The sequence below is a fragment of the Mytilus edulis genome, chromosome 8 (assembly GCF_963676685.1).
Source record: "Mytilus edulis chromosome 8, xbMytEdul2.2, whole genome shotgun sequence".
NCBI lineage: Eukaryota > Metazoa > Mollusca > Bivalvia > Mytilida > Mytilidae > Mytilus > Mytilus edulis.
In genome coordinates, this window is record NC_092351.1 from 15,855,860 (window position 1) to 15,871,842 (window position 15,983).

The 15,983-nt window shown below is 33.6% G+C and overlaps 1 protein-coding gene across 2 annotated transcripts; it reads right to left on the minus strand.

Moving 5' to 3' along the window:
• Nucleotides 1-5,875: 5,875 nt before the first annotated feature.
• LOC139484927 (receptor-type tyrosine-protein phosphatase S-like) lies at nt 5,876-10,583 on the minus strand. Of its 2 annotated transcripts, none has more exons than XM_071268972.1 (3): nt 10,426-10,583; nt 7,339-7,617; nt 5,876-5,927 (listed from the first exon to the last, which is right to left on the minus strand). In XM_071268972.1, exons 1-3 carry the CDS (start codon nt 10,487-10,489, stop codon nt 5,905-5,907), a joined length of 366 nt encoding a protein of 121 aa, XP_071125073.1. In that variant the 5' UTR covers nt 10,490-10,583; the 3' UTR covers nt 5,876-5,904. The 2 variants fall into 2 exon arrangements, with proteins under 2 accessions (XP_071125073.1, XP_071125074.1); XM_071268973.1 differs by having other exon boundaries at nt 5,876-6,000.
• Between the last annotated feature and the right edge of the window lie 5,400 nt (nt 10,584-15,983).

Genomic DNA, 15,983 nt, shown 5'->3' on the forward strand with positions numbered 1-15,983 from the left:
CTTGAAATGTTTGCAAAGTTTCCTAAAGCTAGTTTATGCATTTTACTTATTACTGGAATAGTACCCGACAGTATATATATACGGCTATGTCTGTGTATTATTGGGGATAGATAAAATTTGTTTGATACTTTTCCGATAGAAGACTTCAATTGGTTCCATTTGAGTAGAATTTGGTAAGAGTATTTCTAGGCCATAAATGAGTACTGGTAACACGTAAACTTGGAATAATTGCAAGCATGCTACGAGATTAAGACCATTCTTGCCATGCATGCATGTTCCCATCAAGCTGTACATTGTTCTCCTTGCTTTGTTGTTGTTTTCCTGGACATTGATTGGAATGATTTGCCATGGGTTACTACTACGGGTAATTCCTAAATGTACAGCTGTTTCAACATTTTGAATGGGTGTATCATTTAATATGAAATTGAAGTTATTCTCTATTTTTGGTTTCCAAGTTTTAATGATTTTACATTTTGTAGGCTGTAATGAATACTTCTCCTATTGACTGTTATTCTCCAGTTGACAAAAGGGTTTGCATATTGGTAGCGTCATTCACTACCAGGGTGACATCATCTGCACAGGTTGGTATAGGACAGTGAATGTGTCCATATAGGATCCCAGTGCACTGTCCTCTACTTGGATAAGAACATCATTTATATAAAGTTTATATAATTCTGTGCTTAGTATTCATCCCTGCCTAACTCCCTGCTTAATATCGAAGGGTTCAGAGACCAGATGTTCCCATCGAACTGATGTCTGAGCACCAACACTTAGATCATGCAAAAATAGCCGTAATGAACCGGAAATCTCTGCTTGATATAACTTCCTATATAAATTACTATGGTTTACAACGTCAAAATCAGGTTTCGCATCAAGCAGTGCTACATATAAAGGTGTTTTTCTGTATACTGCATCGATTATCACTTCATTAAGTAGAAGAGCGCAAAGTAATGGTGATATTTTAGACGTGAATCCTCTCTGAAATTGGTTTTGGATGACAGCTATTATTTGCCACAGATGTTCCTTAAGAAGTATCTCTAGAATTTTACCAATAACAGGAAGAACTGTAATTCCTCTGTAGTTTTTCGGATCAGTTGGCAAACCTTTCTTTTTGAAAATTGGTGATAAAATTCCAATCTTGATGTAATCTGGGATAACGCATGATATACAGATGTTGTTAATTAATTTTGTCAATGCACCAGTCAGGTCTGGTCCAGCATGGATGAAAACGCATTGTTTTATGTATATAAGAATATATCAAATAAAAAAAAGGAATTTTGTTGATATGTATAGCGAGTAACGAAATTTGCTATCTTGGGAAAACAATTCGAATGTTTTTGACATATTTTAATTAAAGCTCAAGTCTGATATGATAACTCTTAAACACGATAATCTGTCATAAGCAGACCGCTCATCAGGTCTGGTCAACAGCAGACTTGTCCACAGGTCTGGTCAGAAGCAGACCTCCCGCACCCGGAGGCGGTCTTCAGGTAGTCCCTAAACTAAAATGTGTACTAATTCAGTGAAAATAGACGTTACACTAAACTCCGAAACATATAAATGAACTAAAATTAAAAAAACTTGAAAACTTACAAAGGCCAGATGCTCCTGACTTGGGACAGGCGCAACAATGCGGCGGGGTTTAATATGTTTTGTGAGGTTTTAACCCTTCCCCTATACCTGTAGCCAATGTAGAATATACAAACAAACAGCAATACACACAGTATAATTTAGTTTAAAGAAGTCCGATGTCAGAATATATAACAGAAGAAACTAAGCAAAATGACAATGATACATAAATCCACAAATGAATACTAGCAGTTTTTGACATGCCTGCTCCAGACCTCAATTACATTGATTGAAAGATTATGTCTTCATCATATGAAAATCAAGCACAGTTCCTCCCGTTAGGGGTTTAGTATCATACCATCATACAATATATGAGACGAACATAACCCATATCATGCCAACAACTGGTTTAAGAATAAATGCGTTTATTTCCGATGCAAAGACCCTATGAGTGAATCTATATTAATTCCAAAATATGACATCTTTAATGACCTGATAATAGTATCGTAACTATATCCCTTCTGAATAAGTCTGTTGAAAATTTTGGATAGCTTTTGAGGTGAATCCCGAAATGTTTGTGCTTTGTATAAAATATTACCCTAAAAGTTGGATGTGAAATACCTGAACGTATTAGAAGTTGATTTATATTAACGAATGATGTCCTTGTACATTGTTGTATCGATGATAAAATTGAGTAAATGTTTTGACTAGTTTGTGATATCGAAAACCCTGGTGTAAAAATTTTCAGTATTCATTGTTAGCATTAGCTTTATTTAAAGTCAGTTCAGCAGGATAATTCTCTTACGTGTACATACTGAAGTGGTCATCATTGAGAGCCAATATATCATCCAATTATCTAAAAGTGTTATTAAAATTTTGTATCAGATGTTGTCCTGATTGGTCATAACTTGTATTTCGTAACAATACAGAAACAGGTCCGTAATAAATGTTATCTAGTAAATATTCAAGTGCAGTTATCGCATCAAAGGTCCAATTGACATAGTTCTTTTTTTGTGTTGTTACTCAAAAATGACCTTAAAGAGTTTGAACATACATTTTCGCATTCTGACTTTTTAAATGAACATTTAATTAGGTGTGTGATTTTTTTCTTAATGAGATTATGAGGCAAAATGGTATATAGGGTAAAAAAATAAAAACTTAAGAACTATGTCAAATCTTTTAGATACATGTGATATTTTATTTCAATTTACACTTCAGTTCAGACTTCATGGTTCTGGATTTGGATTATTTTACATGACCATTACTAAAAAAGTCAACAATGACACTAATTGATAGTGTTTTTGTGTATAAATTATAAGACCATGTTCATTTGACAGTTTAAGTTTTGAAATTACTCCCAGTTTTATATTCTCTTAATTTTAAAAGCACTTGTTATATTTTATAATGATAATGTAATATTGCTGTTTGTAGGCTGTTCAGTCTTTTTTAAAAGATATTTGTTTTCCTTTTTGGAAACTATTTATGGGCTGTCCATTATCAAATTGTAGCATTATTTAGTTTCTGGACAAGTTGCAATTGATCAACTGAATTAGGTTTTCGTTTGGAGATGGTATTAGATTTGTATGAATTTCCCATTCCACAGAAAAACGGCAAGTAACTCTCAGTTTGTCCTTTTTTTTTATTAATTCGTAGTTTCATCGGTTTTAAATGATTTGTATGTTATGTATCAGAGGTTAACACACATTAGAATTGTAAGGAGACACGACTTCTTCGCCCAATTTGGCAAACACAGATTTACATTTGTGTGAGTTTTTAATGTAACATAATACAATGCACAGAAAAGTTATTACAGCTGTTCTATGTAGCCCATGAAAATTGCATGTTTTAGTCATGCTACTATTTACAAATTATATTGACAACTCCTTAAATACTGTATTTGAGAAAACTAGAACTTTGTTTGAAATATGGTCAACATGGGTATTTTTTAATGAAACTGAAGAAGCTGAAGTCGACAAACACGCAACCAGTTTTAAGAAGGTTTATGAAGTATGAAAGATGTGAAAGTGATAAGGTAATTGGTTCATGTTAAAAACATTTGACAGATAGCGAAATATGGGAACAGGGATCCTATTTTGAACCTTTTATTAGTTGGTGTTAAAATGTTGGCAAACTTGGCGAACAGGAGAACTTATGTTTGAATGTTTTCGATGTTTCAACCTGGTTAAACAGAAGTTCTTGTTTGAATGTTGGCGAACTGGGATAATTCTTAGAATGTTTCGGAAGTTGGAAAACTTGGCGAACAGGGGTACTTGTTTGAATGTTTCCGAAATTTGGCGAACAGGGATACTTGTTAAAAGTTTCTGAAGCTGGCAAACTTGGCGAACAGGGTTACTTGTTTGAATGTTGGCGAATTTGGCGAACAGAGGTACTTGTTTGAATGTTTCCGATGTTAGCGACGTTGGCGAACAGGGATAGTTGTTTGAATGTTTCTGAAGTTGGCTAACTTGGCGAACAGGGGTCCTATTCAGAAATTGGCGAACAGGGGTCGTATTGATAAATGTTTCCGAAGTTAGCGAACTTAGACTTCAGGGTTTCTATTCAGAATGTTTCCGAAGTTGACGAACTTGGCGAACAGGGGTCCTATTTAGAATGTTGGCGACTTGGCGAACAGGTTGGCGGGTTAGCGAACATTTCCCCAATCCTGTACCAGCCTGGCATTTTAGGTATTCCTCATTACAGAATATTGGGAGGTCGGACCAAACCATTTTTTTAAGATTCTGTATCGATTTTAAATTAAAATTAACTTTATAGCAAATAAAGATAAATTTTCAAAATAAACAACAGTATGTGAAGTTTTGTCTGTTTCACAAATAAACGAAGGTGGAAACACGGTCAAAATGGGTACAATTTTAGGTATCAGCACATTATGTAAATATGGATACACCTACTAAATGAATACAGAAAGGATACTTTTTTCTGTTACACAAAGAAAGTGAAATAGGTGAACATTGGGTACCTTAACGATTGCTAGCTATTTAACTAAGTTTCTCCAACATTTGTATCTCTGTAAAAACACCTGTATTAAATCGGGAATATGACGGTTGTTTTCTTGTCATTCTGTTGGTTAATATCTATATATAGTTGAGCGTTTATTTTTATCAGGATAAAAGACTACCCCCTTTTTGGTTCACCATCGAGTTCTGTATTTTTGTCAATACACTTTAAAGGGGGTGGCATGCTTTTGGGATGTGGGTTATAGGAGGCAAAACAGTTAGGATGTGGGATGTAGGGAGTAAACAAAAAGTTAAATGGGGAAAGAATAAGATAAAATTTGGGAAATTGGAAAAAATTACTATGTGACAAGAAAAACAGGATTTGGGAAATGAGCACCCCGTGTACGCTTAACCAACCTTTTCCCCACCTCCAAATGTTTACAATCATGAGTTCATTCATATTCAGGATGACCAATCCCCTAATGTATAGACCTTATCTCTATTTCGAAACCTGCGACACTTGACCTCAGAATCTGCGATACTTGAACTATTGACGTCATAGTATGAGCTGTGGAAGGGAGCACCCCCCCCCCCCCCCCCCCCACGCACACTTTCAAAATGGATGGAGGAGGAAAAACATATTTTTGACTTTGTTAGTTGTATGTTTGTTTGCTTTTTTTTGTGTAAAGGGGTTTTTTTAAACGCAGGGCCGTAGCAGTCGGGAAAGGAGACCATTACACACTTGCAAAGGTGAGGGGCAAAGTTATAAGACCCCCCTTTTGGCAGTTCATTTTGTTATTAAAATATAAAGTGGCTACGAATGAGGACATTAACAAACTTGTACACTATTTCTAGACACATTCCCCGTTTCCATTCTCAATTATATTAGACTATTATGATAGAAAATATAGATTAAAGGTATTTATTTTGGCTTGTTACTGTACAAAGTCCCCCTCCCCCCTTTTTCTTCACTTTTCAATCTACTCCTACTTCAATGATATATATATCAAAGGAATAAGCAATAATTTACATTTTAAAGAATTGAGAAGCGCTAGTCTTAATGCAATATACTAATTCATTAAAGACTAAATATATTTAAACATCGTGATACATAAACCGGAATGCATTTTTTTTGTGTTCAATCTTTTTAATTATGCAATCTAATACTTAAAATTGAGAATGGAAATGGGGAATATGTCAATATGCCTAAATAAAATTGTGTACAAGTTCAGTGAAAATGGACGTCACACTAAATTCCAAAACAAATAAATGAACTAAAATTAAAAAAACATACAAGACTAACAAAGGCCAGAGGCTCCTGACTAGGACAGGCGCAAATATGCAATACAATATACAGTATGCAATACTATTTAATATGTCTTCAAACATAATTGGTGTGTCTTGCTTAAAAAACTAAAAAAAAAATTAACTATCATCGTCTAATGATTTCAAAACACATGTCTTCACTCTGTTTTCTCTGAAATAAAAAAAAAACAGAATATGTGGCACTATCAAATATAAAATAATTTCTAATCACAAAATCCAGATTTAAATTTCATCGGTTTAAAAGTTGGTGTGGACTATCAATCCGAAAGGTCATAATTATCCGTTTGTAGTCGCCGCTGCTTAAGAAATGACATGATTTTCTATGTTTTCTTTCTTTTGTTAGATTCCATTTCAAGAACTATATTTGTCTTCTAAGTTTGCAAACCAATGAAAAGTTTACCCTTGTTTTTTCTTCTTACACCATTTTCGTTTTATGCTGTTTTAGTTTTATAAGTTTTGCTTTAAATTCATTTGGTCTTGGCGCTCCCGATGAAGGTTATGATAGAATTCAATGCCGTCATCGAGTTAACATTATATAGAATGTCGTTTCTATTTAGATCTTCTGATTTTTATTCTCCAATATAGTAGGTAGCGTTGGGCCTTCCAAACATTTGATCTTAGGCCAAAATGTAATGGCTTGTAATTTAAATGCAAGCTTTTGTCTGAACACTTTCTGTTCATAGTATATATATTTATACAACAAACACAATGGAATGCCCAAGATAAAGTTGACCTTAAGTTATGTCTATTCTGTTAACACCATCTTGTTTTTTTAAGATACCAGGCGTTTTGTGTTTTTTTTTTTTTGCCTATCTAAACAAATGCTACGGAGCTATCTGGTTGAGATCATCCATGAAACACCTGGTGTGATCACGGAAATCATACTCTATATAAACTATTTATATTCATCTACGATTTTATCATCTAAAAAGGACGTTTATTTCTAATGTAAACTTTATTTACCAATTTCAGAGCTAAGCATATATGTCTGATAATTTTAGATAAATGTTGGTTTTAAAATTCCTAAATACCTGAATTGATCCCCTTTGTATGATGTGTTTTTTCTTCTTCAATCGTTTTCTGTGTAGTTTTATTTACTTTTTTCCTTTGGTCATAGTGTTACTGTACATTACTTTGATTTGTGGTAACATATACATGTAATAAGTAGAAGATTGATTTTTGAAGTCTCAGACTAATGTTACCACAAACTAGTGTGAAAGACAATATAATTGTCATAAATTATCTAAGAAATGAATAATTTCTTAAATAAACAGGAAAAAACATCAGACAAGCCTTTCCCCCTTTGCTTACTCACTAAAGGTTCTGAATTTATAATGTATAAAAAATAGACCGTAGAGTTATCTTAGTGTTAGTCCAGATTTAATTTACTGTAAATGTGTTTTAAAAAAGAACAAACTGCATCATGTGTTAAGTACGATACACAAAGGGTAATGCATGTTCTTAAACAAAAAATGATGTTTATACTTACGGTCTGTCAGAGTGCGTATGAATAGTGGATCGCCAAGTTGGCTTTCTCCATCTGCAGAACTGGCAGATAACTGGAACTTGTATTCAGTGCCAGCCTTTAGCCCATTAGCTTTGAACATTTTACCAGGCGCTGTCACTGATGTTTTGTAATTCGTTGAAGGAGTTATCCCGTAGTAGATATTGAATTTAACGGGTATATCAAAATCTGGAGAATCCCAACCGATCGCAATACTGGTTTGATTGCGTAGTAGTAGCTGTAAATTGCTTGGAGTCGGTGGAACTAAATAGAAACGTTTGAAATAACTCAACATTATTAAGTAATTAAATGCAGTCTAACAAAATTTGCAAAATCAATAAAAAGAATGACATATCAACCACAAAACGTAAAGTTTCAATCACATAACGTAAAGATGCAACCATATGTTATAATGATATATCACTGTACCTTAAAGATATAACCACATTAAGTGAAGATATAACCATGTAACGTAAAGATATCAGCAAAACACGAAAAATATATTACACATGTACCACATATTAACGTTTTTATGTCAACATATAACGTTTGAGCATTCCTGGTGAAGTTTAATCTAGACAAATCGCATCTGACGCACCAATTCATATCGAACTATTATAATTCAATGTACTGTAAATGCACAGAACAATATATTGATTGGCAATTTGTATATTTTCCATCCTACTACCTAACTGTTTTAGATCATAGATAGATCGTGATATTCGAAAATATTCCGTAATAACGCCACGTAAAAATGCAGCAACGTCACGTTTTCGTGTCAACCCGCGTCAATTTATCATGAAATGCACGCGACATTTTTTCACACAACTGAACAACTATCGCAATTTTGTACACATAAAAACAGTTTTTTCTAACTACTTCATGGTATTTCATATTATATTTTAAAATTAGGTGTTTAAAGACATATGACTGCTGAAAAAACTATTAATGACATTAAATTTCATCAGCTCGAACAGCAGCTTGCACTAGCGTTGATATTCTTGCTCATACAGTAAGTATTACAAACAAACACGGCATTATTCTATATATATCTGTAATTGCGTTCAGTTTTTGTTGAGGTTATATTAGTACTACTTTCTTGATACCTTTGTTTTTGAAGCATCTTTTACCCGTATCTTACAGTGATTCTTTTTCTCAAATTATTTTACAAATATTATTTTACTCTATTTTTTTCTTAATTTGTTGTTTTGTTCTATATCTAGCATCCTCCAAAAATGTTCCCAATGATGACTGGCGTATAAAACTATATTCACATGTCATCCGGGAGATGTTCAAATGAGAAACCATATTCAGTTTTACTGAAGTTTCAGCCAAATTGAATGCATCGTGTTTTCACAATATTACAAGAGTCTTTTGACGTCCGAAAAGCCTTGCAATAACTGTTTGGGTAATACACATAAGACAATATTTTGTTAGTTGTACAAGGTGTTCCATGGTATCAGTCTTTTGAACAGTTAAAAAGGAACAAAATGGATACAAAAAATGAACTTTCCAATATCAAAAATCAAACAAAAATCCTGGTTATTGTATATGTATAATTGTGTGTTGTGATTTTGCATTATCATGTTGTTTTGATTCTTGTAGGTGTGAATTCTCTGGAAAATTAATCTTAATAGAATTCTTTCAGTGCGCATGACACGTTCTGTTGATGTAAACCTCTTTGGGTGCGCTAGATAAGAAAATACCAAGGGGACATTCAACTCCCATTCGGCAAACCTTGGCAGTTCTGACTAGCAAACGTAGATGTATGATAGCGATATTTGTCGATTGCTTTAACTCTGTTAGTAGGAGAAAGGCAGGCAACAGTATTTTTCGAAGAAGGAAAAAAAGACAAAGTAACTACACAAAGCTAATATTGATAAAAATAATAATAATAATAATAATAATAATAATAACTAGAATTGCCATTGCAAGCAATAGCGGATGTCACCCTTCCCCTCATTGCCACTAAGCGGCACCCATTTTAAAACAACTTAACAGTGAATGCAGATCTATGAATTGCGATATATCTTTCTGTAAATTTTCAATACAATAACAGCATTGTCAAAAGTTTCACATTTCTGCTGTTTCCATGGCAACGGCAGCCATTTTGAAAATTCCGAAGTCAAAAGTTTCATCTATACATGCCAGTAAACAATAATATTAAGTTTCATTAAGTTTGGAGCATTTTGAAAATATTTGACATTTCTGCAGTTTCCATGGCAACGGTAGCCATTTTGGAAATTCCAACTTCAAAAGTCTCATGCAGACTAGACAGTCAACAAATATATTAAGTTTCATCAAGTTTGAAGCATTTTGAAGTTTTTGAAATTTTTGACATTTTGGCTGGTTTCTATGGTAACACAGACCATTCCAAATTTTTAATGGCAGATACTCCATTGGTACATGGAAGGGAACATACCATCAGAGTTTCAATGAATTTGACCTACCATTTTAAGGAAGTAAATGCCACTTTTAAGGTTTTTTAAAGCGTTTTGACCATTTTTGCCTTGTTTCCATGGTAACACAAGACATTTTCAAAATTCCAACGCCAAATTGCACATCTACCAATGTTGCTCATCGTTCCTGTGAAGTTTCATTAAATTTGGAGCATTTTGATATATTGGAAATTTTTGGTGTAGTATCCATGGCAACATAGTAGTTCCAATGAATGCCAAAAATCATCCAAAACAAGTATAAAGTGGGCACCTACATTGTATCAAAATATAATGATTCTAAGTCTAAGCATCTCCAAATAATTCCCTAAAACCAAAAAGTGGAATTTTTCACAATTTTTCCGTTTCCATGGTAACGGCAGCCATTTTTAATGGTCCTATGACCTACTGCAACCCGAAATTTTGTGTTCCTCATTATAGTTGACTATCACTAAGATTGGTTCCATTGCCTTCAAAAAATCTGCCGGACAAAAATCATTGGAAGAATAAGAATAATAATAACAAAGAAACGGAGGAAAAGCAATATGTCACCCGACATTGTCGATCGGGTGACATTATAATAATAATAATAATAATAATAATAATAATATTAATGTAAGCAAAACATTACACCTACCTGGATCTAAACAGCATGATAAGGCACGATCACAACACACAAGAATAACAATCAGCATCAACATTGCTGCTTCTTTGGTGTACTTTTGTCGTTATGAAATTAACTTAGTTGGGTCAGTTTTTATACTAACATATCTTGATAATTAATTTTTTTGGTTATGTTGATTATGACATTCTGGTAACGTGTTCTCTAATCATTAAGACCATTTATATTATGTAATACCAACCTTTCTGAAAAGAAACATAATTATATAAAATGATATGAATAAAAAGATGATAAATGTCAGTCAGTCCTTCGTCTGGATTTTACTAGTGCAATAAAGCTAAATTTACATAAAACACAAACGAAAATATCCCAAAGTGCAGCTTCACCTGTTGCGATAAAGAGCATGTCGTTATGTTTGTTGTCCATGTACGGTGCAATTTAGAGCTTGTTTTGTCTATACGTGTATACAGGCGGTCGATTTAGGTTTGCTGTTTATACCCGCGGCTATTAAGAGGTTTCCATACCGTGTTCTGTCAAAATCAAAAAACGTTTTAGAGCTTTTTAAGCTGTGTCTTGTCTTTACTCAGGCGATTACGACCGTGTCATCAACTAAAAATAGGGCTCGCTGGTGCATGCAAACTTATGACATACTGGAAATGACCTTTATCACAACGGTAAAAGAATGATAACTCAAAATACTATGGATCATAAAAGGCAGAATTCCTTTAATCAATCTTGCAGGGTAAACGGACTTAAATATAATGTAATAAAAAAGCCGGGTTTCGGGTATTTGATATAATAAAAAAACAACGTTGATATGACAGTCACGTGGTTGATGTTATAATTTCATACCTAAATATTCTCTATGTCAATGCATTCTTAGTTGTGTTTTCGCTGGAGAGTGGCGTGTAATTTTGAATGCTAACACCAAACAAAAATGAATAAAAGGTTGCTGAACTTTAAAGTCTGTTAAAACATAATATAAGTGGTTGGTCATAACTCGCATGTTAGCTTCAACATATAATATATAACATGACAAGAGGTGGTATGATTTTCAATGAGAAAATTCAAATAACCTGTTTATCAGTAATTAAAGGTCATCGTACGGTCTTCAACAATAAGAAAAACCCTTTCTGTATTAGTCAGCTATAAAAGGCCCCGGCATGAAAAATGTTAAACAGTTCAATCGAGAAAACTTATTTATAACAATACAATTTACGGAAAACAAATATGACAGACATGAACCAACGACATCCACTGAAATATAGGATCCTGACTTGGGACAGGCACATAAAGAATGTGGCGGAATAAACATGTTTGAGAGCTCGAAAAAATTTCCTATGTCTTTTCAACATTAGAAGTATAATTAAATAGAATACAACAATCTTGCAACATGAAGGTAGCAATAGCAAATATTTTCATTTTCTAAACCAGTATCATTTTTAATACAATAAGGAAATGTCAGTCTTCTATACGAGTATCAACAAGTACTTTTCAGAGCAGTAGATATAAAACTATAACGAACATTATCATTAATAAGTACATTTAGCAAATCTATTATCTGTATTTATCGGTCAATCAATTTCTAAAACCAATACCGAAATTTATCTTGCTTTATGAGTTACAACACAACTATTACTATTTCTTTAGAAATACGAGGTAAAACTATATACACACCTGTTATAAGTAACAAAACTTTTAATTTCTTCAACAATCAGTCAAATATCAGGAAACTTCAGTTTGATATACATAAGAATGATAAGGTACGACATTTTTGTCGACAGTTTTTCCTTGCTGCATATGTAGCATACACAATGTTATTTCTTTAGAACATTAGGGGTAAAACTGTATAGAACACACCACATCAATTTTCAAAACCAAAAATCAAGGCTAGTATCGAAAAACACAATATTTCATGATAGTATTACCGTAACGGTGTTAAATTAATAATCTTTAAGAATAGGTTAATGCAAAGAATCAATGATTTAACATGGATGGTATCTAATATTTTCATTATTTAAAGCAAAAATATTATCAAGGTAACGGTAAATGTTTTTAACTGAATCAATAAAATGTAATTTAGACGGATCTTTATTGAGTTTTGCCATACACTGTGATTCATAACATTTAAAGAACAAGCATAATTTTCAAAGGGCGTATTAATTTTAAGATACGAAATATAAAGATCAATCACAGATTGCTCCAATGATTTGCTCTTGAAGCGATATTTGAAGGAAAATATTTACTATAAAGATATTATGTTTTAACAGATTTTAAAGTTCAGCACCTATTTGATTCATTTTCGTATTTTTTTTGCATTCAAAATTATACGCCATTCTTCAGCGAAAACAATGCCAAGAATGTATCGACAGAGAAATAAATAAATACAAAATTGTAACATAAACCACATGACTGTTATAGCAACGTTTATTTTGAGTCAATTAATAAAAACTATATCTGTTTTATCGTCATATGTTTTCTCTCGCTCTAATACAACTCAGTCTATATTTTATGATATTCTTTTTGTATTCAATGACCAAACCTGGCTATTCTATACATTATTAATAAGTCCGTTTTTCTCTGTAATGCGGGGTTCACACATTGCCGATTATTACTCCCGTTTGAGATCAGACAGCGATACGACACGAAAAGTGAAAAAGTCGGATTAGTATCCTCAAATATCTGGAATGTCCTATTATTGTCTGAACGCAGTCGTTTTAGTTCGTAACAGATTCCTACTGGTCGAGAAGGGTCCGAATAGTTCGGCAAAGCATCCCGACAGTTAGGTGCGTCCCGTAACATTCGGGGAAACTCAGCCGATTTTGTCTAGTCGTATTACAATCGTGCCTATGTCGTGACAGATTTTGCTGTATCGGATCGAATTCCTAACAATGTTCTGTGTATTCGGGACGGTGTCCTGTGGAACGGGAATGATCTGGAGAAATTTGTTCGAACGGATAACTTCCGTCAGCGTCGGTTCACTGTCTTGTCACTATCTGATCTCTGTCGGATTACATTCGGTAGAATCGGGACGCAGTCGTGACAGACTCGGTCGAATTTTACCTGGCGAAAGATACAAATCGGATTAGAAGCGGATTTAGAACGGGATTATCGGGATAAATTCGCTTGGAAACGGTTGAATATCGACGCTTCCGGAACAATATCTGATTGCTGTCGTGATTAAATTTTTTAAATTTGAATTTACATCCACGATTCATAGGATCTTGATCAGACTTTTGATAAATTTTAATCGGGAATGGTCCTGTCAAGAACGGCAGTACAAACCGTGAATGTGTGACCCCAGCTTAAGACAGGCAATGAATTCTTCCCTTATTATCAATATTATTTCAGTCATTCTTTTATTTCTAAAATCATTTCAAGGATATCATATTAAAGTTTGCACTCAACAGCACGCTTTCTTTTCGGTCGATGAAAAGTTTGAAATCGCGAAATATCTAAAACGTCTCGGATATGTAAAGTTCACGGTATGACAATCTATAAATGGCCACAGGTATAGACAGGAATCATTATAAATACTATAAATCGACCGCCTGTATACATATATAGACAGTTTAAACATGACAAGCTCTAAATCGCACCGTATACAGTCAGCAAACTGTATGACGCGCTCTTAATCGCTCCGGATACAAAAAGTAAACGGTATGGCGCAATCTTAATCACACCGTATACAGACAGTAAACAGTATGACGCGCTCTTTATCGCACAGGATAAAGACAGCAAACGGTATGAAAAAATCTTAATCGCACCGGATACAAAGAGCAAACTGTATGACGCGCTCTTACTCGCACTGGATACAAATAGCAAACGGTATGACGCGCTCTTAATCTCACCGGATACAGACAGCAAACGGTAGGACACGCTGTTAATCGCACCGGATACAAACAGCAAACGGTATCACGCGCTATTAATCGCACCGGATTAAAAAGTAAACTGTATGACGTGCTCTTAATCGCACCGAATTAAAAAGCAAACTGTATGACGCGCTCTCAATCGCACAGTTTACAGACAGCAACTGGTAAGACGCGCTATTAATCGCACCGTATACAGACAGCAAACGGTATGACAAGCTCTTAATCGCACCGGATACAAACAGCAAACTGTATGACGCGCTCTTAATCGCCCAAGATATAGACAGCTCACGATATTGAAATATCTACATCAACACACGAAATTTCAATCTTTAAATTGCTCTCAGTATAACCATCACATGTTATTATTAGCTCTAAATTTGATCCATATGATTTTTATTTTATACTAAAATAACAATCGCTTCGACGTTCATTTAAGGTCCAGATAAACTCATCATAGATACCAGGATGAAAAATTTATATTTTCGTCAGACGCGTGTTTCGTCTACAAAAGACTCATTAGTGACGCTCGAATCAAAAAAAATTTAAAAGGCCAAATTAAAGTTGAAGAGCAATGAGGACCAAAAATTCCTAAAAGTTTTGCCAAATACAGCTAGGGTAATTTATTCCTGAGGTAGAATAGCCTTAGTTTTTCAAAAAGTCAAAGTTTTGTAAACAGTTAATTTATAATTAAGAACATATCAATGATAACTCAAGTCAACACAGAAGTACTGACTACTGGGCTGGTGATATCCTCGGGGAAATAAATCTCCACCAGCAGTGGCATCGACCAAGTGGTTGCAAATAAACTCATCATAGATACTAGGATTATTTTTTTTATATTTATGCCAGACGCGCGTTTCGTCTACAACAGACTCATCAGTGACGCTAGAATCAAAAACTGTTTAATGCAAAATAAAGTACAAAGTTGAAGAGCATTTAGGACTAAAAAATCATAAAAGTTTTGCCAAATACAGCTAGGGTAATCTATTCCTGAAGTAGAAAAGCCTTAGTTTTTCTAAAATTCAAAGTTTGAAATAACAATAACATGTGCACTGTTCTGCAAGGTTAGTACTTCATAATATGGTATAAATGGTCTTAATGATTAGAGAAAACGTTACCATTACACATGTTATTGTTATTCAAACATTCTCCGTTAATACATTTTTAAAAATTGGTCATTTTTGTTTATATTTATAAATACATTATTATATAATTTTACATACTTAATAAAGTTAATAGAAAACTAAAATTACATAATATGTCATGCTTCAATATAATAACTTATGACTAAAATGATGATAAATGTTAATGAGGCCTTTGTCTGGATCTAGCTATGTTTAGACAATTGTTTTTATAATAAGAAAATACTCGGTCAATAAAAATAAATTTACATAACAAAAACACATGAAAAGATACATCAAAGAACAGCTGAGGGTATCACCAGCCCAGTATTCAGTACTTCTGTGTTGACTTGAGTTATAATTGATATGTTCTTAATTATAAATTAACTGTTTACAAAACTTTGAATTTTTGAAAAACTAAGGCTTTTCTACCTCACGAATAGATTACCCTAGCTGTATTTGGCAAAACTTTTAGGAATGTTTGGTCCTCGATGCTCTTCAACTTCGTACTTTATTTGGCCTTTTAAACATTTTTTTGATTTGAGCGTCACTGATGAGTCTTTTGTAGACGAAACACGCG

What these genes read in the sequence shown, in the direction of transcription:
- LOC139484927 (XM_071268972.1), bottom strand. Translation starts at nt 10,489, where the DNA reads ATGTTGATGCTGATTGTTATTCTTGTGTGTTGTGATCGTGCCTTATCA. An exon ending in ATCATGCTGTTTAGATCCAG is followed by an intron (nt 7,618 to 10,425) that starts GTAGGTGTAATG and finishes GTTTCTATTTAG; the next exon opens with TTCCACCGACTCCAAGCAAT. An exon ending in CATACGCACTCTGACAGACC is followed by an intron (nt 5,928 to 7,338) that starts GTAAGTATAAAC and finishes TAGTTTTTTAAG; the next exon opens with CAAGACACACCAATTATGTT.